Below are 24,908 nucleotides of genomic sequence, written 5' to 3'. Positions count from 1 at the left end.
ACTATCCTGGAGCTGATGCTCAATCAGCCCTTCGGTGTGTGTGTGTATGTGTATATGTATGTATGTGTGTATGTATGTTATATGTGTGCATGTGTGTGTGTGTGTGTGTGTGGAGAGGGCAGGTGGGGGGGAACGCACGGGATTTTTCTCTTACCTGGAGGCGAGAGCCCAGCCTGGGGCTGAGGGGAAGCTGAACCAGCTGAGGCAGCTCCCAATCCAATAGTGGTGCCCCCAGGGCCACTGAGGAGGGCTGTTTCTGAACACTGCATCCCACTTTTCAGAAATGTATAGGCAAAGGGGTCATGGGGGCCCCAAGTTGCTCCTAGACTCCCCTCTCCTTCCTCTCACTTCCCAGAATCCCCACCTCGAAAAAATATCCTGAATTCATTCACTTCTCACAGCTTCCACGATGCCTTTCCCAGGCCAGCTCCAGGATCTGGCTCCTGGACCCCCACAGCAGCCTTCTCCCTGCCTCCTCCCTGCCCCTTTTGTCTTACCTCCAGTACCAGTCAGGCCGGTTCTTTAAAAGGAAAAATCAAGGAGGCTCGCCCCTCTGCTGTCAACTCTTCATTGCCTTCCCGTGACAGCAAGTGGGAAACCCAACGTCTTGGCCAGGCCATGTATGCCTCTGACCCCATCATCCTAGCTCCCCATGCTTGACTGCTCCAGCCACAAGGCCTCCTAACACACCCCTGTTTCAGTGCCCTAGCCCCTGCTCTTCCCTCTGCTGGGACCCCCAGTCTCCCATGTCCACAAAACTTTCCCTTGGTGCACTCATTTTGGCCTCTGCGCAAATGGCAGGTCTCTAGAGAGGCATTTCCCCTGCTCAGAGAGCGCTCTCCACCCCTGGCTCCAGGCCCATAGGATGTGCCCTGTATGAGCACCTTGTTGGGGTCAGCTTTGGCCCTGGGGTAAGCTCCAGGAGGGCAAGATTCTGTGCTCCCCCAGGCGCAGTGCCGGCACACAGCAGGCGCTGGGAAAGTCGTGGGAAAGAATGTGTGAAGGGAAGCCATCAGGTCCTGGCCGCTCAGAGTTCTTGAGTAGGTTGCTCCTCCTCTCTGGGCAAAGAGGGCGAGATGAGCAAGGCCACTGCTAGAGCTTTTATCATTATCTTGTGGGTGCCCCCCTTCCCTGCTGGCCACCCCACACCCGTTGGTTAGTTAATCCCAGAAGCATCCATGGAGGCAGGAAGAGGCCCTAAGCCTCTTGAATATATGTGCTCAGTAAACTCAAGGGCTCTTTAGGTAACAACCCCCAATCACGTGGACTCTGGCTTTTCATTAGCAATTTCCTCCTTTCCCTGGGGCCCCTCATCTGGCTGAAACCCGGAGCTGCACAGAATCTGCTCAGATTGGAGGCTCTGCGCAGTCAGCCTGCGGTCTGGGATGGTTCCTCCTTGCTCCCTGTCAGCTCTCCACCCCCAAGAGGAGGAGGCTGCCCTCTCACCCTGGACCCATGCGCTTTTCCTGTTCCGCCCGGATGGAGAGTCTGAGACCAGCCCCATACTTCCCTCTGCCTTGGGACCTTGGCAGTGCCTCCCTCTCAGCTCAGCTACCAGGAGCACATGGGAGCCTGGCTGCTGGCCGAGGAGGAAGTGGCCCAGACACGACTGGGGGGATAGCGTGACTGCGGAGGACAGCGAGCTGTGCCTGGACGCAGATGTACGCAAGCCCCACTGCCCTGGCACTCAGCACCCCTTTACACATGCTCAGAGGGCAAGATTCCACCTGGCAGTCACACCTCAGCCCCTCACCACCAAGGACAAATAGCTGCTCCTCCCTGAGATTCCATCTCACTCCCTCCCTCATCTCCTCCAGCGCCACACCCACACTGCCCGCAGGACCCCATGTCTCCACCTTCACCCCAAACACAGCTCTCACGCATGACCTGACTCTAGGCGGTTCCTCACCACTTCTCAAGCTGGTAAGAGGACCTTCTGCCAGCCGTGAGGACCCAGGAACCCCTAAGCTGACCTCAGCCCCTGCACGCACACTTCCTCCTTATTCTAGAGACATGTTCATACGCACACATGCATGCTCACATGGATATGCCCGTTTTACAGTGACTCCCTTGGTGTATCTGCTGGGATTTGGAGCCAGAGTGAGCAGGGTTCCCATCACAGCTCAGTTTACTCACAGACATTAACCATAACTGACCTGGGGGCTTTTGTGAGAGTTTGGGAGAACTCGGCAAGTGCCTGGCATCTGGCAGCTCCCAAGAATGAAAACTTTACTACATACAAGTACTCACATGATCACCCCAGAACCAGGGGTCTGTGAGGTCTCCTTGTCCCCTAAGACCCGAAATGGTTCCATTTCCATTCTATGAAGAGTTCAAGCAGTGAATCGGGGAGGAGCCTGAAATTTGCCTGCTCCCAGGCTCTGCCCTGCTGTCCGTCCAATCCCGCTCTGTCTGCTAAGGCAGCTGCTGGCCACCTGTGGCCACTGAGCACTTGAAATGTGGCTTCCAAACTGAAATATGCTGCAGATGGACTCATGAAATGATAATATCTGGGGATATACTGGGTTAAATAAAATATCTTATTAAAATTAACATTCCCTGTTTCTTTTTATATGTTTAATAACAGCTGCTAGAAAATGAAAATTACATGAAAATTACATGGCTCACGTTTTACGGTCTTACCTGTCTCTCAAGTCCAGATTGACCCAAACCTAAACTGGAACTCAGCCACTTTCCAGAACACCTGCTCCCTCCAGGCCTCTGTGTGAATCAGTTTTCGGAAGCCTCGAGGAGAGGGAGCGGTTTGCCTCAAACCGGTGAAGTCACTTAGCATTGAATATGTGGTGGTGTTCTCGTTCTAAAATGTGCTCTGGTTTCCACCCTACCCCATCTTCCTTTCCTCCACTGCTGTCTTATGCAGAGAAAATCCCAGTCTTTCCATCACCCACAGGCACCCCCTGTGGACTCACCTCCCTCCAGGCCTTGCCATGCACATCCTCTGCAAAGCACTGGATTCTCCGTGAGTGTAAGGGCCTGATCATCCTCCAAGACAAAAGCCTTCCTTCTTCCAGGGTTTTGCCTCCTGGTCCACAGACATCTCCCAGACCTCACACCTGGGAGGGGATGCAGAGACACAGCCGCTGACCCGCACTAAAGCCTCAGCAGCCCTGGACTTCAGGATGGTGGCCTCTCTGCCCCCAGCTTCTCCTCATCCCTGCCACACTCCTCCCGGCTCTATCATCTCCCTTTCATCCTCATCACATGGACAAACTCTCCTATGCCCTCAATCATGTCTATGCACACATGCCCCATGTATGCAGACCCCCCCTGCTGTCCCTCACACACCCACACTGGTGCAGGATCCCTTTGAACATTGAAGCATTTGGTCCTAGGTGAGTGCATGCTTTCTCATTCACCCAGAGATGACTGCAGGAACCCACCTCACTCCCTCTCCTCCTGTGGGTCTTGCTTTCAGAGCCCCATGCTTGCTCCAGCAGCACCACAATCAGCTCCTCGTGGCCCTGTGGGCGCCTGGCCTGAGGCTCCCATGCTCAGCCGGGAAGCCCCTCTCGACATCACCCAGCTCTGTCTTAGCAGCACCTGGGGAGCTGAGTGAAAGAGCCAGAAAGAAAGAGAGGGAAAATCCTCCACGTTTCAGTTATAGAAAGTCCTGCCAGGAGATGGGTTCGAGCCACAAAAAGGCCCCAGGATTCTGAGAGAAAGCAAAAAAGTGAAAAATCCAAAGGTAGCCTCCCCTCTTTCTAGAATCTTTGGTCTAGATTTGATTGAAAAATCAGTTACAGGAACACGACCCATTCCCTCACCGAAAAGCAAAAGTGAGTCCATGGAGCAGCAGGCAGAAAGGGCCGCGGTGCCTCCACGCATGCGAGCAGCGGGTCTCGGGGAGCAGCTCTGAACAGCTGTATTTAGGCAGCTGTGATGTCAGCAGAGAGGAGGGCCTGAATTTGGAATGCAATACAATGGCCCCTTTGTCCCCCTCCCCTCCTGTCCGGCATACACACTGGAACCACAGTCTGGCTCTAATGCACGTGACACAGCCGGGACTGCACAGCGGGGCTCTGTCACCACCACAGCCCCGACCAGGGGCAGGTGTCACCCCGCATGCCCTCACGCCTGCGTATGCACACTGCAAGCACACACGTACCCACGCGTAGATCTGCACACATGTAGTGAGAGGCATCGTCCCCCGCTTTGCGTGGAACTGCGCTGCTCAGCTCAGTAGCCACAAGCCACACGTAGCTATTAAGGTTAATTACAATCAAATGAAAAATGGAGTCCTTCGGTGGCACGTCCTCTTGTCAAGGGCTCACAGCCACAGTGGCTAGCGGCTACCGTATTGGTAGACAGAGAACGTGTTTCTCATGGCAGCAAGCCCAGGCCTACAACCTCTCACTGCTACTTGCTTGCACGTGACGTGCACTTCCTCTCACACTTGCTCACTCTTATCGGCAGTGATGCTCACACGCCACACGCTCTCCCGAAAGGGCTGCCTCATGAACTCACCTTCTCTTTCTTTAGTCTCCCGGCATCTATGCCCAGATCTGCGCCCAGCATTGCGGTACCTAGCCTCCAGCCTGCCTCAGCCAGCTCCACTTGACCTGGAGAGAATGACAGGGTGAGAACAGTACGACAGTGGCAACCAGTTTGGTCTAAGGCTGAGCTGAATTCTGCAGACATGGAGAGCTGTGGAAACTCAAGCCATACTCAGCTTGAGTTGGGTAGGAGAATGAGGGGACAACGAGACCTTTGAAATACAAGAAAGGTCTGGAAGTTAAGAGGTGTGGTGCGGCTGCTGGTGTGCCAAGTGTGAGCAGGGGAGGAGGCAGTGAGAATGAACAGGTGCGTAGTGATCAGGTAAAGCCTTGAATGCCAGGCTTGGGTTGATTCTGGATCCCCTGTGGGGGCAGATGGAGATGGGACCAAGATGCCCAAGGGCGCCAAGGAGCAGGAGGTCCAGGTGGATGGGTTGCTGAGGCTGGTGTCAGGCCTACATCACCAGTCATTCACTGGATTGATCAGAGGATCATCAGGTAACTTGAAATAACTTGCATATTGAATAAACTTTTGTTCAAAGCCACAATCTTTTGTCCTCTTTAAGCTAATTCTAGTACTCCACTATCCTGAAGGTGAGAGAAGTGCTAATGATGAATTATTGAAGGCCATAGTTAACCACCATGACTATTTAATGACAGCCAAGGCAAATGAGGGACTCTGAGGGCTTGCCCACCGCTCTGTGGATGTGAAGGAGGGATTTGGGCCTTTCCTGCCCAAAGGTTTATGCCCTAAGATCTTGCAGGGGGCAGGGGCAGGGGGTTTGTGGGATAGGGTAGCTGTCAACTTCTCCCCACCTCTAGGTCTCTGGGCACCTGGTCTGCTTCAGAGTTCAGACTCCCTGGATATGCTATGTCCCCACAGACTGCACACTGCTGTCCCTCTTCCCTGAGATTGGGGATCTGGCCAGTCACCTTCCCTGTGGGGCCTCAGGCTTTCAAGCCAGCAGGAGGGGCAGGCAGAGGGTGAGGGAAAGGGGAAGAAGGGGAGAAAAAGGACGAAGAGGAAGCAAGAATTTTTAAAAATGAGAAAGAACGGGCAGAAGGCAGGGGCTGGTCAAAATGAACTCCCCAGGCCAGGGGCCAAGTTCTAGGGACTTAGAAGGCTGAGAGATCTAGGACACGCCCTGCTGGTCAGGAAGGCCTATTGCCTTCTGGTAGCACCGGGAAAGGACCTGGACTGCAGCTCTCCAAGGCCCAAGGTTCTCCCTTTTCCTTCCGGGGAGCCCAGAAGAAGGAGCAGGAGGCACTCCTTCCTTGAGGTCTCCTCTGGTCTCTCCCTTCTCATTCAGTACTGCTGGATCCTCCCTTGGAGGAGCTCAGAGAGAGCAAGGAGGGAAAAGAGGCCAGATGACTCTCTGTGTTTGCCCAGGAAGACTCCCAGTTTCTCCTCCCTGCCCGCCCCCCACAACCATGGGCCACCCAGTGCCCACCCCCCTGCTGAGGAAGTGCTACCAAAGCCCCCAGCCCTGCAGGATGCCCCCAGCAATGGAAGGGGACAGAAAGAGTTGATGACACTGATGAGCATGGGCATGGGCCTGAGGTTGGGTCAGAGCAGGGCTGCACGGAGGTGTGTGTGTGTAGTGTGTGTGGCTGCACAAAAGGGTTGCCTGTCTGGCAGTGTAAGGGACAAAAGGGTCTGGGAGACACACAAGGAAGACGGCAGGAGAAAACAGAAAGGGTATAGGCCTAGGAAAGGCAAGAGGGAGGGACAGGGGCCGTCTAGGGTGCTAGAGGAGGCGGGACAGGGAAGGGGCAGACCCCGAAGGAGAAGAGCCCACCCACCTCCCTCCCCAGCTCTCCCCTCCCCCAGCTCCTAGGAAGGAAATTAGGAGGCCACTGCAGATAGGTTTGGGTCATTTCCACATGCTTTATTCCAGCAATCAAAATAATTAAAAACATCTCAAATTATTATACACATACAAAATAGGTACAGAGTCTCTTGCTTCCTCCCACCCCTAGGGGGAAAAACTGCTTTGTGCTTTGGGAAACTGTGCTCTGAAACCCAGTGAGAGAGGATGCAGGGCAGACTGAGAGAAAGGCCGGGGAAATGGGATGCAGCTCAGGAGGGGGAGAGGGTTTCAGAGGAGGGAGAGGAGGGGAGAGAGAGGCAAGAGGCCTGAGGAGGTGAGAGGCGCCCAGGGGGATGAAGAGAGGGTGGACAGTGAGTGACACTGGAGGCGGCACTCTCTCCCACATTAAATAGCACCTTTAGAAAATTCACATGAGTCCCCGTCCACAAGGAAAAAAAACAAAGAATAAAAAAAGACTTTGAACAAAAAGGAACATTTGCTGGCCTGGGGGGGGGTGTGTTCCCACTTCCATAGCACCAGTGATCCCCGCCCCACCCCACCCCATCACATAGCACCTTTGATATAAAATGAGGACCCCTTTCCACCCCGCCCCCATCCCGCCCCCACGCAGTTGCCTCGGTGACACACGAAGACAAGAACGAGGTAGTCTTTCAGCAATACAATTACACAAGGAACAGAGCAGTCTCTCCCACCCAGCCAGGTTGCACGGGGGGATGTCACGTTTCCCAAATCCGATGTTTCTGCTCTGTCTTGGCCCCTCCTGACTTTCCTCCAAACCCGGTGTTGAAGGGCCAGTGGTCCCCCTGGCATGCTCCCCTCAAAAAACAAAGAGGGAATGTTGCCAGGGCCACAGGGATGCCAGATGGTAAAGCTTCTTTGGCAGTCTGAGGACTCCAGGTCCCCCAGGGTTTGGGGGTTCTGGGTGAAGGGAGTGGGCTAGGAGTGTGGGGGCCACTTGGGTGTTTCAGCATTGCCTTTGGTTGCTGGGCAGACAATGCATTGTTTCCTGTGTCTTTTGGGGAGACTTAGATTTGCGGAGCAGTGGAGGGGAGGCCCTAAGAAGGCATGGAGAAAGGAGCAGAAAGGGCAGTGCTGGGGTGTCATAAGCCCAACGGGCAGAAAAGGACTTACCCTCACGTGGGTCTTCAAGCAAGTGGACCAAGCTTCCTTTTTTTAAAAAGTTATTTATTTATTCTTTTTTTTTTTTGGTAAGGTTGAATGCACTTTTGGTTTTTGGTCATGTTCAGTTGGTCAAAGATAAAAACTAAGTTTGAGAGATGAATGCAAAGGAAAAAAATATTATCCAAAGTCCATGTGAAATTGTCTCCCATTTTTTGGCTTTTTGGGGGTTTCAGTTTGGGTTGTTTGTCTGTTTCCAGAGTCAGGGGCAAGTGGGTTGGGTGGGAGGGAGCCGGCTGGGGTGGAAGGAGTTTACAGGAAGCAGACAGGGCCAATGTCGATGCCGAATTCCTGGTCGGGGGCGCCAACATCCAAGGGGGCCACATCGATGATGGGCAAGCGGGAGGTCTTGCTGGTTTTGTATTCAATAACCGTCTTGCCCCAGGCTCCGGTGTGACTCTGGGGGGCAGGGGAGACAATGGGAGAGGGGCATCACCAAGTGGCAGGAGTGAGTGGGGGGCTGGGCCTGCCGGGAAAGCCGAAGCCCAGCACCGGGGCCCTGCTGGACTCACCGTGCAGCCGTCGTAGGTGACGCTGTAGGTGAAGCGGCTGTTGCCCTCGGCCCGGATCTCGATCTCGTTGGAGCCCTGGAGGAGCAGGGCCTTCTTGAGGTTGCCCGTCTGCTGGTCCATGTAGGCCACACTATTCTTGCAGTGGTAGGTGATGTTCTGGGAGGCCTCAGTGGCCATCAGGCGCAGGAAGGTCAGCTGGATGGCCACATCAGCAGGGTCGGAGCCCTGGCCGCCGTACTCGAACTGTGGGGGTGGCAATGTGAGCAGTGAATGGCTGTGTCTGAGCCCCCAGTCCTGGCCGCCCTCTCTGGACTCCTCTGAGGGCATCGCAGAGAACCCCACTTCCAGAGGTGGCATCCCCTGCCCCCCAGGCACCCTATGTCTAAGCCAGTATCAAGGTCCCCAGTCTCCTGTCTCCCAGCCCATCACACTTAGCAGAGGTCTGGTCCACCCAGGACCTCCCCTCAGGCCCTTCTGAGCCCTGGGCTCACGCACCTGGAATCCGCCAGTCATGCTCTCGCCGTACCAGACGTGCCTCTTGTCCTTGGGGTTCTTGCTGATGTACCAGTTCTTCTGGGCCACACTGGGCTGAGTGGGGTACACACAGGTCTCACCGGTCTCCATGTTGCAGAAGACCTTAATGGCATCCAGGTTGCAGCCTTGGTTGGGGTCAATCCAGTATTCGCCTGGGGTGGGGCAAGGTAACACGGCATCAGAGGATGTATGGGATGATGGCCCCTCGGGGCTCAGCCCCATCGCGGCAGGAGGGGGAGGCACAGCCGGGCCGGCCCTCACCGCTCTTCCAGTCGGAGTGGCACATTTTGAGGTCACGGCAGGTGCGGGCGGGGTTCTTGCGGCTGCCTTCAGGGCTCCGGATGTTCTCGATCTGCTGGCTCAGGCTCTTGAGGGTGGTGTCTACCTCGAGGTCACGGTCACGAACCACATTGGCATCATCAGCCCGGTAGTAGCGGCCACCGTCGTGAGCCTTCTCTTGAGGTGGCTGGGGCAGGAAGCTCAAGTCGTAGCCGCCGCTGGGAGGACCAGGGGGACCAGGGGGTCCAGGAGGGCCGGGAGGACCCTGTGCAGAGAGGGAGGAGAGTGGTCATTACTGGGGCTCGGTGCTTTCAGGGCCAGGGGCCAGGGGCAGGAAGGGAGGAGAGTGGGGATTACTGGGGCTCGGTGCTTTCAGGGCCAGGGGCCATGGGCAGGAAGGGAGGAGAGTGGGGATTACTGGGGCTCGGTGCTTTCAGGGCCGGGGGCCATGGGCAGGAAGGGAGGAGAGTGGGGATTACTGGGGCTCGGTGCTTTCAGGGCTGGGGGCTATGGGCAGGAAGGGAGGAGTGTGGGGATTACTGGGGCTCGGGGCTTTCAGGGCTGGGGGCCATGGGCAGACAGGAAGGAGAGCAGGGATTACTGGGGCTCGGTGCTTTCAGGGCCGGGGGCCATGGGCAGGAAGGGAGGAGAGTGGGGATTACTGGGGCTCGGTGCTTTCAGGGCCGGGGGCCATGGGCAGGAAGGGAGGAGAGTGGGGATTACTGGGGCTCGGGGCTTTCAGGGCTGGGGGGCCATGGGCAGACAGGGTTGGGGGACTTACAGCAGGACCAGCATCACCAGTGCGACCTCGAGGCCCAGGGGGACCAATGGGGCCTGGGAGGCCATTGAGTCCATCTTTGCCAGGAGTACCAGCGGAGCCAGGGGGACCCTGCAGGGAGGAAGCTGGTTGGAGAAAGCCTTCCGGAAAGCAGGGGCCCCCGCCCAGCTCTGGCAGAGAAGCCCATCTCCCACTTTGTTTGGCTCAGACTCCCCAGCCTTATTAAGGCTGATTCCCATGGAAACTTGGTGGGAGGAAGGAGAGGGGAGGGAGAGGCCAAAGGCCGCATAAGGTCCAGAGACCCCATTCCTTTCTTTCATCCCCTGCTCCAGACCCTTCTCCAGAGAGGTGAGGGACCCAGGAAGAGAAAACGGAAGATGACTCACGCGGGGACCAGCAGGACCAGAGGCTCCGGAAGGACCTTGTTCACCAGGAGAGCCCTGCAGGAGAGACGGGAAGACAGTTCAGGCCAAGTGTAGGTTAGACACAGCCAGCAACACCCCCTTGCCACCAACCGCGTCACTCTGGAAGTCTAGCCCCAGGTGTCCATAAGCTGAGACCCCTCCCAAGATCCCTCTTTGTACACTCTCCACCCTCTTAGAAGCTACTTGGAAATGCCCACTGGTCTTCAGACCCCAGTTCCCACTAGCGAGAAGGACTGTCCAAAAAGGGAAACTAAGGTAAAGTGTCCTCCCCATCACACAGCAGGGCTTGGGGAGATGACGAAAGAAGACACAATGTCGGCTAGAGGCTGGGGAGGGGCTGGGCATACTCACGGGAGGGCCAGGGGGACCCTGGAGACCAGAGAAGCCACGGTGACCCTTAATGCCTCTGTCGCCCTGTTCGCCTGTCTCACCCTTGTCACCACGGGGGCCTTGGGGTCCCTAGAAGAGAGATGAGGACAGGCCGCCAGGTGAAAGTTCTGTTAGCACTGAAGGGGGTACAGTCCCCACCCGGACAAGGGTTCTGAGGATGATGTAAGGGCCAGAGCAGGGTACTTACAGCGGGGCCACGGGCACCAACAGGGCCAATGGGACCAGCAGGACCAGCAGGACCCTAGGGAGAGCAGAGAGAGCATTAGATCCCGGGTCGGAGGAGCCTGGCTCAGGGCTGGAACAGCCTGAGCTGCAGATGAGACTTCCCCTTGGCCAAACCCCTTCACATCTGTTCCTACCATATCCATACCTCCCGACCCCAGATGAATCTTCAAGCAGACTTAGGCTTTGTATAAGCTGGGGTAAGCACCTGGGAACAAACCCCCTTCCTTGGGGGAAACGGGGTACTGGCTGGGGAGGGGCCTTGAGGCTGAGCTGTGGCTCAATTTTTTTTTTTTTTCTAATAAACATTCCAAACTGACTTTGGAGCAGAGAAAAGTTTATGGTAGGGCCAAGCAAACAGAATGGTGGCGGTGGATGGGGGGTGGGGGTGGGTTCAGGTTCAAAAAACCCAAACTCCTATGGCTCAGTTTTTTCAGGGAGGCCAAGGGCCAAATGTCTTGCAAGTCCTCCTCTCTTCCCTTGCCTAGGTGAAGTCAAGTGTCCACCTGCAGATCCCCTGGCAGGTCTGGAGGGTCCCTGGCCCGAGTAGAAGCAGCAAGCCAGGCCCAGCGACTTACGGTCTCACCACGATCACCGCTCTTGCCAGCAGGTCCGACAGGGCCGGGGGCACCGGGAGCGCCAGGAGCACCAGGAGGTCCAGCAGGGCCAGTCTCACCACGGTCACCCTGGGAGGAGAACGGGAAATCCGGTGAGCCCCGGCTGAAGAGGCCTGGTGGGAGCGGCTGTGGGGCTGTGGTCCTGGGCGCAGCCGTCTCACCTTGGCACCAGGAGAACCATCTCGTCCAGGGGATCCTTCAGCACCAGGTGCTCCCTGCAGGGGGCGGAGAGGTGAACATCAGCCAAGGAAAGGGAGCTTCAGGCCAAGGCCCAAACGGCCACAGTGAGGGCACTGGCGTGGGGCTGGCAGCCACGTACCTCACGTCCAGATTCGCCAGGGGGTCCGGCCAATCCAGGGGGGCCCATGGGACCAGGGGGGCCACGTTCACCACTTGCTCCAGAAGGGCCTTGTTTGCCAGGCTCACCCTGAGGGATAAGAAAGAGTCAGGCCAGAGATGGGGTGGGACAGGGCCCGATGGTCCCCCACCTCTGCCCTTGCTGACCCTCCCACCCCCATCCTGCACCCTCCAAGTCCTGCAATGGTCCTGCTCCAAGGTGAGGGGCACTCACAGAGGGGCCAGGAAGACCAGGGAAGCCTCTTTCTCCTCTCTGACCGGGCAGGCCGACTACACCACGCTGTCCAGCAATACCCTGAGGTCCAGGAGTGCCAGGAGCGCCCTGTGATGGGGGGGCAGACAGGGATGAGATGACTCCCAATGGCCAGGGACGACGCCCTACCCACTCTGGACCCCTCTGGAGGGGGCACTTACAGCAGGTCCGTCAGCACCAGGGGCTCCTTTCTCACCAGCGGGGCCAGGGGGACCAGGGGGACCAACTTCACCGGGACGCCCAGCGGGGCCAGTCTCACCACGGGGGCCTTTGCTGCCTTCTTTGCCAGCAGGGCCAGGAGGGCCAGGGGGTCCAGCATTTCCCTGGACGGGGAGAAGTGGGACTGTCAGAGTCCAGCAGATTCTGGAGCATTCCTGAGGCCTTAGTCAGGCCCACCACACTCTTGACAGCCTGTGTCCCACACCTTCCCAGACCGGTGGCGTCTCCACCACAGACACTTACAGAGGGGCCGGGGGGACCGACTCGGCCAGCAGCACCCGGGAAACCAGTAGCACCCTGGAGAAGAGGACAAAGAAGTGATCATAGGGAGAACAGCCCCTCACCTGGCCTGGCTGCCCCACCTCCAAACACTGCCGGGGGGAAGCTTCAGCGGAGAGGCAGAGTGGGTACTCACAGGGGGACCAGCGCTGCCACGAGCACCTTTGGGTCCGGGAGCACCAACGTTACCCTGGAGGAGAACACAGAGGCATCAAGGCTGGGCTGATCCTGGGTCCAGCCTGCTGGCAGCTTGGGCCTAAACAGTGAGATACTCACAATGGGGCCAGGGGGTCCAGCAGGTCCAGCAGGGCCGGGGGGACCGGCGTCACCTTTAGCACCAGCATCACCAGGTTCGCCTTTAGCACCAGGTTGACCATCAGCACCCTGGGGGAGGAGGGAGCGTGGTGAGTGGGGGAGAGGTCTGTGCTCACCCAGGAAGTCAGCCTAGGGGGCACCGGAACTCCAGGCCGGAAGACGCTTTCAATGGGAGACAATCTCCCCTCCACCCGCCTCTAAACTCGGCCAACGCCTCTGTCCACATCCAGTCACCCAAGGCCCCAGGTCCTAGTCGGGGATGGAAGATAAAAAGGATCTTGGTACTCACAGGGGGGCCAGCGAAGCCAGCAGGGCCGGGGGGACCAGGCTCACCACGGTCACCCTAGAAGAAAAGGAGGCAAATGGAGAGAGGCCCTGATATGGGGGAAGGCAGGTGGGGATGGACAGGAGGGTGGGGAGGAGGGCCTGAGGAGCACTGCCCAGGGACCAGAGCAAGTGGGGGCTAAGGTGGAGAAGGGACAGAAAGAGGGCTGGGGGCAGCATGGAGAGAAGGGCCAAGTACAGGGCCTTAACCAGGTCTTCTATACTTACGGGGGCACCACGAGCTCCAGTGGGACCGGCTGGGCCACTAGGACCAGTTTCACCCTGAAAGGAAGGGATCAGGGTGTCACGCTGAACACTCCTGCCAGATGACCCCAGGAGAGTCCTCTTCCCTCCTGGTCACCCCACCGTTGGGTCGCCAGGTTGGAGTGGCAGGAGCTGCCTCCCCAGCAGAGCCGTGCCCAGGCTCTCAAGGGAAGCTCTGTGTTAGAGAAGAAGGTGAGAAGGGGGCCATCTCACCTTGTCACCAGGGGCGCCAGCGGGGCCAGGAGGACCGATGGGACCAGTCAGACCACGGACGCCATCTTTGCCAGGAGCACCATCAGCACCTTTGGGACCAGCATCCCCCTAAAGACACAGGAAAGCCTGAGACTTCTGGCGTGGGGCAAGGAGGTGACCTTCAGCAAGGAGGTGACCTTCAGCATCCTGCTTGTGTCTGGGACCCCTCCCCAGCTTATGTTTGCCCTGCCCCAACATGTGCAAAGAACACAAGATCTTTCAGGGGAAAGACGACTGTGTGGGGATTCCCGGGAAAGACCTGGGTTCCATCCCTGAGTCAGAATGATCCCCTGGAGAAGGAAACAGCAACCCACTCCGGTATTCTTGCCTGGGAAATCCCATGGATAGAGGAGCCTGGTGGGCTACAGTCCAGGGGTTGGAAAGACTTGGACACAACTGACGACTAACACTTTAGGCTAAGAAGCTCCCAAAGAAGGGATCCCTCGTCTAGAAGGCACTCACTACTGCTTGTCGCCATGGTAACACATGGGAAGGGAAGGGCCTGAACTATAGGTATATGAGAATTAAGAGGCCAGAGAAGAAGGAGGATTAAGAAGAAGAGGAAAACACCCCAGTGGGCAGAAAGAAAGATGCTGAGGGATTCAAAGCAGAGAGAGATGGAACTACACAAGGCTCGAGGGAGGGGGAGTTCAACTTACTCTGTCACCCTTAGGGCCTGGAAGACCAGCTGCACCTCGTTCACCAGGCATTCCTTGAAGGCCAGGGGCACCCTGGCTACCGGGGGCTCCAGGGGCACCAGCATCACCCTATGTGACAACCAGTGAGACTGGAGTGAGACTTGGGATCTCAGAACTAGGCCTAGGTCACAACTTTGAGCCTCCTCTTAATTCCTTCCAGGCTTGGTCCTGAGGCCAAAGACAGGCACCAGCTAAGAGAAAACGCTCACAGCCCAGAACTTCAGGCTGCACGTGGACCCTACCCTAGTCCTGTCCCTCCACCCCTCCCCAACACCTAGCTGGCTTTGGTCCCAGCCAGGCGGCCCCCACCACTGGAGGGTGAGACCTGGTCCCCGTGCCGCCCTCACCTTAGCACCATCGTTGCCAGGGGCACCGTTGGCCCCCCGGGGACCTGCAGGACCAGGCGGCCCTTGCACACCACGCTCGCCGGGGAAACCTCTCTCGCCCTGGAAGGGAAGGACAGGGTGTGTGATGGCGGCTCCAGAAACAGGCCCCGGTGCAGGGCATCTCCATGATGCAGGAAGAAGCTATACTTACTCTTGCTCCAGAGGGGCCGGGGGCACCAAGGTCTCCAGGAACACCCTGAGGGGGAGGGACGGACAGACAGTGAGCAAAACCCACCTTGGCCCTCCCCACTAGAAAACATTCTTGCCCGCCTGGGAGCTAGCCCTTAGAGTCTGTGATTAGAGACCAACCCCTTCTGAGCACTGAACTGGGATTATCCTTCCTCGGGATGTGTCACCTTTCCTGAACTTGAGGTTGAGGGAAAGCCAGAGTATTCCAGCAGCTCAAAAAAAGAAGTCATCCAGACCCGCAGCCATGCAGCTCCCTCCCGACGCTAGCAAGCAGGGGTGCAGCTCTGTGCTCCCCTCTGTGTGGCGCCCTTCACAATGGGACGCCCTTCCTCAAGTCTAACCTTGATCCCTCTAGCTGATGGCTGTGTGCTTAGCTGGGAGGGCTGGACTTGCCCTCTGTACTGCCCGCACTCCCCCTCTCTTCAGCCAGCTGTTATACCTTACCTGTTCACCAGGTTTGCCTGCTTCACCAGGAGGACCAGCAGGGCCGGGGAGACCCTGTAGGTGGGAAATGGAAGAGGGAAGAATGGGCTTAGAATCTGGAAGTGTTCCTCACACCCCTCTCCCAATACCCTGACGGCATGAGACCTCACCTGGAATCCAGGGGAGCCAGCGGGGCCTTGTTCACCTCTCTCACCAGCGGGGCCCTGCATGGAGGGAATGCTGTGGTCATGGGAAGGCCCAGGAGAAGCGGGCAGGGGGCTGTCTCCCCTTTCCTGCCCCACAGCACCCCCCTCCCTAGGCCTCCCTGTCAGGGACACTCACAGCAGGTCCTGGGGGTCCCTGAGCTCCAGCTTCTCCGTCTTTGCCAGCAGGACCCTGGGGAGAGAGTAAAAAAGGGGTTAGAGTGGTGAGGTGGGTGGGCAGCTGAGAAAGACAGCACAGGTAAGGGGCCTGGAGCTGGGGTTCCTGATGCCCTAGAGATGGGCTGGAGTCTCTGTATCCCTTCTGCAGGATATAGGGATGGGACATGGGCAGGAAAGGGACAGGGACCAAAAGGAGATACTCACAACAGCGCCAGGGGGTCCAGGAACACCTCGCTCTCCAGCTTTTCCAGGCTCACCCTGAGGTAAGAGAGGTAGGGTTGAGGGAGTTGAAGGGGCAACCAGGCCTCCTGGGTCCCTCCTGTTTACTTTGAGTGGAATTTTTAAGGAGCTTTTTCATCTATCAGCTCTGGCCCCTGAGGAAGGCCTCTGTTGGCTTGGACTGCTCCATCTTTTGACCTCTCCCTGAGCCCTCTCCTTCCAGACGACCTGCCCCTTAGGCTCCTCTCTCACCCACTTCCCTTTCTTCTCCCCATCGTATGCCTTCGGACACCTGAGCTCTGATGGGCTTTCATTCCTTTGAATTCTCCTTTTGAGCCTCAAAGAACCAAGATTTGGGGATGACTATCATGTAAAAGGCCCATCCTATCCCCAAGTGTGTGTGAGGTGGGGAGGGGGCAACAATACTTATTTCCAGGGATAGAGCAATGGTAGTGAAGCCAAGGAGAGGTCTCTCATTTTATGGAATAGGGAAACTGAGGCCCAGAGCAGGGCAGTAAGTGGGCCGAGGCCACATAGCAAGTCTGGCAGAGCTGGGCCCAGACCCTGGACTCTTCCCCCCACGCCTACGCCTCAAGTGTGTATGTCCTTGAGACACACCTCCCTGAATACTTACAGCAGCACCTTTAGGTCCAGGGAAACCCATCACGCCAGCCTGACCACGGGCACCGGGAGGGCCTGGGGGTCCGGGGCGGCCATCTTGACCGGCGGGACCCTGAGGATGGAAGGTGCACAGGCAGAGGTGAAACAGAGGGTGAGAGGCCAGGAGGCTGACAGGGGCCTGGAGGAGTGATACTTACAGGGGGGCCGGTTTTGCCATCAGGACCAGGGCTGCCAGGGCTTCCAGTCAGACCCTAAGGGGGAGGCAGAGAGGTGTGAGTGGAGTGGAGGATACATGTGGTGGGAGAGGGGAGGGAGGAAGGTGTAGGCCGGGAGGAGGACACTCCAGAAGGCGGATCTGTGGTCCTGCTCGAGCCCACACAGGATGGGCAGGGTCCTGGGCCAAGCTGGGCAGAGTGCTGGAGTCTCACCTTGGCACCGGGCAGACCAGCTTCACCGGGGCGACCAGCTTCACCAGGAGAACCTTTGGGGCCAGCAGGGCCAGGAGAACCGCGTTCACCAGCAGGACCCTGGTTGGGAGAGTCACAGCAACAATTAGAGTCTCAAGTCTGGGCCACTTCATCACGGGCTGGCATCTTCCTCCTCCTGGGCCATGGGGGTGGGTGCTGTGAGGGGCACTGGTGGTGGTGGGAAGGTCAAGGTGAGCTGAGTGTGATGAGGTCGGCAGCCCCAGCGTGGGCACTAATGGACTGGGCGGTGGGGGCGGGAGGGGGCTGACTACATCCGGGAGAGGAAGGTCATGTCCAGGGAGCATCGGGGTCAGCCTCCCAGTCATGATGAGAGGTTACCTTGGGACCAGCAACACCATCGGCACCAGGGAAACCGCGGCTACCGGGTCCACCCTGTGGGAGGAGAGGAGGTCAGTGAGCTCAGACACGTGGGCACCAGGTCGGCACTGGGGTGGAGAAGGGCGCACTTACACGCTCGCCGGGGGGTCCAGGCAGGCCAGCAGGTCCGGGTTCACCTCGGGCTCCTCGCTTTCCTTCTTCCCCAGCGGGGCCAGGGGGGCCCTGAACACCAGTGGGACCCTGGAGAGGGCAGACAGGAGGGGGCAGCCTGCAGTGAGGGGCTGTCCTGGTGCCAGTCTCAGAGTTGGCTTGAGGCTGGGTCTCCAGCACCTGGGGTTCCGTTTCCTCCCTGGACCACCCCCAGGGGCTTGTGGAAGGACTTACGGGTTCTCCCTTGGCGCCAGTGTCTCCTTTGTTGCCAGGGGCGCCAGGTTCACCCTGAGTAGGGGGGAGAAGAAGAGTGGAGAATGGGTGCAGTGCTCACTTGGCCTGCACCCATCATGCTTCCCAGACAAGGGCCTCAGATCCAACGTGGGAGGTGGCACAGAAGACAGACAGTGGTACTTACGCTGTTACCCTTGGGACCAGGGGGGCCGCTGGGGCCCTGGGGTCCAGAGGGGCCTCGGGCACCAGGGAAGCCAGGAGCGCCAGCAATACCAGGAGCGCCCTGAAGGAGGCAGAACAGGTTGAGCCCAGGAGTGGAGGGCACAGGGCGGGTGGAAGGTGGGTACCAGGGGTGGCTCTGAAACCTGCAGGATACTTACATTGGCACCTTTAGCACCAGGCTGTCCATCAGCACCAGGGTTGCCCTGTGACACAGAGAGAGGTGGGTGAGTGAAAAGCAAGGACTCCGAGTTAGGGAGAAGCATGGGAGCACTGAGGAACTGATACTTACAGCAGGGCCAGCAGCACCAGCAGGGCCAGGGGGGCCAGGCTCACCACGTACACCCTGGGGACCTTCAGAACCTCGGGCTCCTTGGGGACCAGCTTCACCCTGGATTGGAAGAAAGGATATGCCAGAAGTCACCCTGGGAACTCAACCTCACCTCCAGATGGCAAGGGGTGAAGGGCCAGGACAGGAGACCAAGAGTCATGACTCTAAGATCAGAGAAGAGACCCCCCCCAAGACAAAGATGCTAGGGACTAGGCTTCTCTCCTGATTCTGGGTCCTTCAGGTTTCGGAAGCAAAGAGATGCCCACCCCTTGGCCCATGGGAGCTCTGCTCATTGGAGGGCGGGGTTCTCACCTTAGCACCCACAGCACCAGGGAAACCAGGAGGACCAGCGGGGCCAGTGGGACCCTGTGAATAAAAGGGCAATGTTAGCAAGAATGAAGATGGCAGCTGCAAGTCACACCCTGGGACAGAAGAGGTCCTGGGGTTGAGACCTGGCCCTGATGTCAGCCACAAGAGCTGACACTGAGACCCCTCCTCAGTCCCAGGCACTGAAGTCCAGAGGCTGTACTCACAGGGGGCCCAGCAGCACCAGTAGCACCATCATTGCCTCGAGCACCCTGCGGAAGAGCACAAGTCCCGGTTACATTCACTGAGCACTGGTCAGTCCCTTTAGCTCCTAAGGAACGCTTTCCAGAGCTCTGGGTTCCCCAAAGGGCCAGAGGTACTTACAGCAGGGCCAGGGGCTCCAGGGCGACCTCTCTCACCAGGCAGACCACGGGGGCCCTGATAACAAAATCAAGAGAAGCCAAGTGAGATGGAAGTAAGCCCATGTCCCCAAGCCCCCCTCTTGCTCCTATACCCTGCTCCCTCCCTTCCTTCTAGAACTGGACACACTCACCATCTGACCAGGAGCTCCATTTTCACCAGGGCTACCAGGCTCACCCTACAGAGCAGAGAATGGAGTGAGGAATCTGTTCTTGGTGGGACTGTGGAGGAGGTGAATGCCCATGACCATCACACAGCATCTTACCTTGGGGCCAGCAGGACCAGCATCTCCCTTGGCACCATCCAAACCACTGAAACCCTAAGATAGGAGGGAGGGCCAAAGTGAGACCCTGTGGAGACCATGGACCACCATGACACCTGCCCAGCCCAGAGAAGGAGCCTCAGGAGGTCATCACGTCTATCCCCCTGTGTTCAAGCTAGACTAAACCCCAACTGACCCAAGATCCCCCTTCCTCCCTTTATTGGGAAAGAAATCCCAATAAAGGGAGGTTCTCTTGGATATTTACTCTCTGTCCCTTGGAATTTCTTATGTAGCTACCACCCACCATGATGCATGCCAGGATCCTTTGGGGAAAGGACTAGAATATGACACTGGGACTTTGGGAACTTAGATGATGTAAAGGGGACTCACTCTGTGTCCCTTCATTCCAGGGAGGCCAGCTGTTCCAGGCAATCCCCGAGCACCCTGGAGAGAAAAGAAAAAGACAAAGGCAGGGCCATTAGAAGACTCCACGTGGACATAGCTCCCAGATGAAGCCCCAGTGCAGCAAAGCCTGGAGGCAGCCACACCATCCTGCTCACCTGAGGTCCGGGAGGCCCGCGCTCACCAGGACGACCAGGCTTTCCAGCTTCACCCTGAGAGAAAAAGAAAAGGCCATCATGCCCATGCCCCCAGAGTTGGAAAAGTATGGAAGGCTTGGGTCTTCTTGGGATTGTTGAGGGTCAGGCTTCGGGACCCAAAATCTTATCTCAGTTTAAATGTACTGTGAAACACTCGCTTGGTGAATTTTGCCTCCCTCCAAAGAATTTCTGTTTATTTCTGTCACCAGCATCTTAATCTCACCACATGGAGTGAAAACCTGAGGTTACACCTAGGAAAGCCATTCATGTCAAGGATAGAGTTGGGGACTGCTTCAGGTGACTGAGGTGAGGGGAGGGACAGCCACGTCTGTTAGGAAGATGGGGAAACATCCCAGAGAGCTCCCTATTCAAGGGCAGTCCCATACGTCAGGGAGAACATGTCCTTCTTTCTCTGGGTGTCATCCCAAAGGTGGTGGAGGCACTAGGGGAGAGACTGCAGGAGCCTACCCGTGGAGAGGTGGTGGGAGTCAGATGCTACCTCCTCACCAGGGCTACTTACATCATCTCCGTTCTTGCCAGGGGGGCCAGGGGGACCGCGGGGACCCATGGGACCCTAGAGGTGACAGGAAGAGAGGATGTTAGAATGACCAGGATAAGGAGAAAAGAAGGGGAAGGCTAGGATTGGAAGAAGGAGGTAACAAAGACTCCAGATGGTGGTCCTTCAATAGGAGAATCCATATATTTGTAGAGGGGGTGTATATTTGCATAGAGAATGCAAATCAGGGACCACTTACTGAGGCTCCAGGCTCGCCAGGCTCACCAGGGGGGCCTTGGAAACCTTGGGGACCCTAGAGGACAAGGAGAGAGGGGTAGGGTTAGAAGGGCAGGTCCTTGCCAACATGTCCCCCATCTCACCAGGAGATCTCTGAGTACTTTCCTTGCCCTCATGCCAATCCTCCCTCTAAAGCCCAAAGCCCAAAGGGGTGTAACATCCTGGATACTCACGGGTGCGCCAGGGGGGCCAGGGAGACCACGAGGACCAGAAGGACCCTATGGAAGGAAAAGAAAGAGGCCATAGTGAAGCCTCGGTAGTAAAGTTTATCTCCCATGGTTCCTGTTCAGATCACCCAGCTGCCTCATGTTCTGTCTGGATTCTGAGGTCCCAAAGGTCACCTTGGCCTCCCAAGTTATCTGTGCCACCCTATGCGCCTTCACTGGCCCGTCTGCCCTTTTTCTGTCCTCTACATAGTCTGCTGATGACTCACCATGGGACCAGGCACGGAAATTCCTGTTGATTTCTCATCATAGCCATAAGACAACTGGGGAGCAAAGTTCTAGAAGAGAGAATGCATGAGAAAACAGAGTCAGGGCAGTGAGTTGAAAGGAAGAAGATATCACCAGTAATGGGACACGATGATATCACATTCTCTATGCAGGACAACAACATGACCTGTGGCATAGTCTTGCCCAAAACGTATCACTGGAATCTAATCAGGAAAACACGTCCAACAAACCCAATTTAAGAGATAATCTAGAAAACAACTGGCTTTTGCAGAACAGTTCGGTGTCATGAAAGACAAGGAAAGTCTGAGGAACGTTTCAGGTGAAAGGAAACTAAAGATACGTGATAATTAAATGCAATTCATAACCTTGGATTGGATCTTGAGTCAGGGGGAAAAAATGGTGTAAAGGACATTATGGAGAACACTGGTGAGGTTTGAATATGGACTGCATATTAGATAATAGTACCACATCAACGTTAAATTTCTAAAATGTAATCATGAGGTAATGCTCATGTAAGAGAATGTTCTAGCTCTTAGAAAATACACACTAAAGTATTGAGGAGCAAAGGGACACAATACCAGCAAATTACTCTCAGATGGTTCAGAGAAAAACCCCCGATAATTTTACGTATACATAGACACTGATAAAGCAAATGTGACAAATTGTGAATGATATATGAAAGTTCCTTGCATTATTCTTGCAACTGTTTTCCCTTTTTTCCCCTATAAGTCTGAAATTATTTCAAAATATAAAGTATGCCGTCCGCCAAAACAAAACCCAGCAAACAAAAACACCGGCGGGAGCGGGGTGGAGGGGGGCGGGGCGGGGCAGGGCTGGCTCCTAAGGCCTTCCACAGAAGCCTCGACTCTCCACTTACTCCTCCGAGGCCAGGGGGTCCGGGAGGTCCGGGGGGTCCAGGGGGTCCGGGAAGTCCAGGTTGTCCAGGGATGCCATCTCGGCCAGGGGGCCCGGCGGGTCCCTGCAGCGGGAAAGGGCAGGCCTGGTGAGCGCAGGCCGGGAGCCACGCCCACTTCCCGCCCCCGACAGCCGCGAGGGGGCGCCGCTTACCCTTGGTCCTCGGGGGCCAGTGTCTCCCTTGGGTCCCTATGGGGTTGCAGGAGAAGAAACAAAAGGAACCGGGTTAGAGAAGAACCGTGAAGAGTCCTGGGGGACGGGGTGTGGAGAGAGGCGACGGCAAAGGGGCAGAGGATTACCTCGACTCCCGTGGTTTCTTGGTCCGTAGGTGATTCTGGGGGTGGGGCGGGGAGAGACGTGACTTAGAGGCGAGGTTTGCTCCAGATGCTCCCAGAGACAGAGGCCTCCCCTGACAGGGGCTAAGCAGCGTCCCCCCTTACATCTCGCAGCCCCCGCCCGGGCCCTGCCCGCCCCAGCCCAGGCCCCGAGCTATACCCTGGCCTTCGGGGCAGACGGGGCAGCACTCGTCCGTGGGGACCTGGGCGTTGGGACAGTCCTTCAGTTCGTCGCAGATCACGTCATCGCACAGCACGTTGCCGTTGTCGCAGACACAGATCTGGCAGGGCACGGGTTTCCACACGTCTCGGTCATGGTACCTGAGGCCGTTCTGTACGCAGGTGACTGGTGGGACTGGGGCAAGACGGGGAGATGGGGGCTGTCAGCAGCGCGCGAGTCCCCCCACCTCGGGGCTCCAGGTACCCCAACCCCACCGTCCCTTCCCTTCGGTCTTAGAGGCACATTTAGATTTTCCATTTCCCGCCTTTCCATTTTTTGTCCTTTTGTTTTTCCTTTCCCCAAATCCTTAAACGCTCATCTGCTCCTCATCAGAGCCAGTGACAGCGCTGAGGCGCCTGGCCAGGGCAGCTATAACTCTTTCCAGTTCTCAGGAATTTAAACAAAGCTTTAGGCTGGGGTCGCTTCCAACTGTAACCTCAGCCCATTGGCGCTGAAGCCAAGTGAAATAAAAAGCCATTGGGTGGGGGTGGGGGGTGGGGGGATGGAGGAGTGGGAAGAGAGGCGCCCCATCCCGAGGGCGAGCTTGTGGGGCCTGACCTTGGTTGGAGACCTCAGAGGAAAATGGGAGGAGAGATGGGAGGTTCAACCCAGATTCCGCCCCATTCCGGGGCAGGTGGGATGGCATGGGCGGGGCTAAGAGGATGGGGTGGGGCTGATTGGCGTGGGATCCCGCCCAGAGATCTGAAATGTAGGGTAAAAATAGGGTACGCCCTAGCCTCCGGCGCCCAGACATCTCAAAAGGCCTCGCTCAGGGACAACCCCCGTTTCCCAATGCCAGCCAGTGCTCCGGGTCACTTCTTAGTCAAAGAACCAGAAAGTCCGCAACAGTAAGTGGTTGGTTAGTTAACCACGCCCACCGCAGATCGTCTACCCAGACGGCCACTAGGTGGCGGGGCAACACTAAGCAATTTCCCCAGACTAGCTATTTCTTTTAGAGACAGGGGCTATCCCATCTCCAGCTTTATTTTCCAGATCTAGAGGTGGGGTCCACACCCAGCAACAATCCCGGTCTTCCCGCTCCAGCTCCTGCGCGGGGAAGCGCTGGATAAGGACGCGCAGTGCCCAGTGTAGATCAGCAGAGGGCGCAAAGACCCTGCGTGGCCAAGTCCGCGCCAAAGTTTCTCATCATTCAACCCGCCTACTCTCTGCGCCCCCTCCCCCCTCAGTCCAAGACCTCCGGGCCCCAGGAACACTGCTAGCCCGCAGAGAGGGCAAACAGTCTTTCCTGATGAATCATCCCATAGCCTTCCTGATCACTGTTATATTTGGGCTCCAAATTCCCGACTCGGCGCCTCCATCCCATCTTCGACGTACTTTCCCCCAAACCGGTGCCGAGACCCTATTCCTCCCGCAGTACTTCACAGTGCGCGCTCAGAACTCCTCCTGCGCCAATTCGTGCCGTGCAGCATCCTCCCCTCTTACTCCTGGGGGGCCTTCATCAACACCCCGTCGCAGAGAAGGCACCGAGGAAGAGCCCTCACCGTCTTCCTTCCATCCCTGAGCCTCCAGAGCATCCCGAGTCTCAGTTTTAAGTCGCAGACCCCCGGGACCGAGCGCAGGGCAGGATAGCAAGCAGCCCGAGACTCCCAAAAGTTTGGGACTTACTGTCTTCTTCTTGGCCTTCTTCTTGGCCCTCCTCTTGGCCGTGCGTCAGGAGGGCGGTGGCCGCTAAGAGGAGCAGGAGCCGGAGGTCCACAAAGCTGAACATGTCTAGACCCTAGACATGTAGACTCTTTGCGGCTGGGGTGGGGGTTAGCGTCCGCTCATGCGTGGCCTCACTCCGCGTGCCTCCTGCTCCGACCCCGAGGAGAAACTCCCGTCTGCTCCGACCACCGGCCCGGGCCCCTTTTATACCATGCTGATGGAGAGCGGGGAGGAACCCTGCCCCCGGGAGAGGGGGAGCCGGCTGCCCGTCCCCCAGCCAATCAGAGTTGCCTGGCCCGGCCCCCAATTTGGGAGTCGGAACCGAGAGGGGGAGGAGGAGGGAAGGCAAAGGAGTCCACCGCACATCTCCCCCCTTCGCAGCTCTGCCTCCCCAGCCCCCCGGTTCAGTGTGGGCCAGAGGTGCTGCCGCTGGGGTGCGGCTGGGTCCTCAACATACTGTCGGCTAAATAGTGGGTAGGGGCGCCTCTTCGGCTTTCTTTCTAGGACCCCCAGTCTCAGGGAGGGGACTAGAATTGGGGAGCTGGTTAGGGAGGCTTTCAAAGATGGAAGGACTCGGGGTGATTGGGAGAGGGTCCTGCTTGCCATGCCTTGTTCACCCTCCTGACATCCAGAGCAAGAGCTCAGGGATGGGTATGGAGAAGCAGCTGGGGACCACTTTAAAGCACTGTGCCTGTCTAGGGGTGTCTTCTGGTGTGGCTGGGGTATGGAAGGTAGGA

The 24,908-nt window shown here is 57.3% G+C and overlaps 1 protein-coding gene across 1 annotated transcript; it reads right to left on the bottom strand.

The window, feature by feature from the left end:
- Positions 1 to 6,388: 6,388 nt before the first annotated feature.
- Positions 6,389 to 24,367, bottom strand: COL1A1 (collagen type I alpha 1 chain). The gene is made up of 51 exons (XM_055407585.2): positions 24,133 to 24,367; positions 22,447 to 22,641; positions 22,251 to 22,285; positions 22,105 to 22,140; positions 21,914 to 22,015; positions 21,018 to 21,086; positions 20,758 to 20,802; positions 20,547 to 20,600; positions 20,312 to 20,365; positions 19,753 to 19,806; positions 19,583 to 19,636; positions 19,196 to 19,249; positions 19,064 to 19,108; positions 18,895 to 18,948; positions 18,738 to 18,782; positions 18,517 to 18,570; positions 18,166 to 18,264; positions 18,035 to 18,079; positions 17,839 to 17,937; positions 17,655 to 17,708; positions 17,403 to 17,510; positions 17,271 to 17,324; positions 16,893 to 16,991; positions 16,662 to 16,715; positions 16,478 to 16,576; positions 15,829 to 15,882; positions 15,584 to 15,637; positions 15,412 to 15,465; positions 15,263 to 15,316; positions 14,781 to 14,825; positions 14,591 to 14,689; positions 14,205 to 14,312; positions 13,507 to 13,614; positions 13,258 to 13,311; positions 12,995 to 13,048; positions 12,667 to 12,774; positions 12,527 to 12,580; positions 12,355 to 12,408; positions 12,054 to 12,215; positions 11,854 to 11,961; positions 11,602 to 11,709; positions 11,444 to 11,497; positions 11,244 to 11,351; positions 10,631 to 10,684; positions 10,405 to 10,512; positions 10,015 to 10,068; positions 9,632 to 9,739; positions 8,833 to 9,115; positions 8,533 to 8,723; positions 8,038 to 8,280; positions 6,389 to 7,924 (listed from the first exon to the last, which is right to left on the bottom strand). The coding sequence occupies exons 1-51, from the start codon at positions 24,233 to 24,235 to the stop codon at positions 7,778 to 7,780; spliced, it is 4,392 nt and encodes a 1,463-aa protein (XP_055263560.1). The 5' UTR covers positions 24,236 to 24,367; the 3' UTR covers positions 6,389 to 7,777.
- Between the last annotated feature and the right edge of the window lie 541 nt (positions 24,368 to 24,908).

This window comes from Moschus berezovskii, chromosome 20, assembly GCF_049115385.1.
Source record: "Moschus berezovskii isolate FMDL1 chromosome 20, NW_MosBer_1.0, whole genome shotgun sequence".
In the NCBI taxonomy this organism is placed as follows: domain Eukaryota; kingdom Metazoa; phylum Chordata; class Mammalia; order Artiodactyla; family Moschidae; genus Moschus; species Moschus berezovskii.
This window is presented reverse-complemented; position numbering and strand designations above follow the sequence as displayed.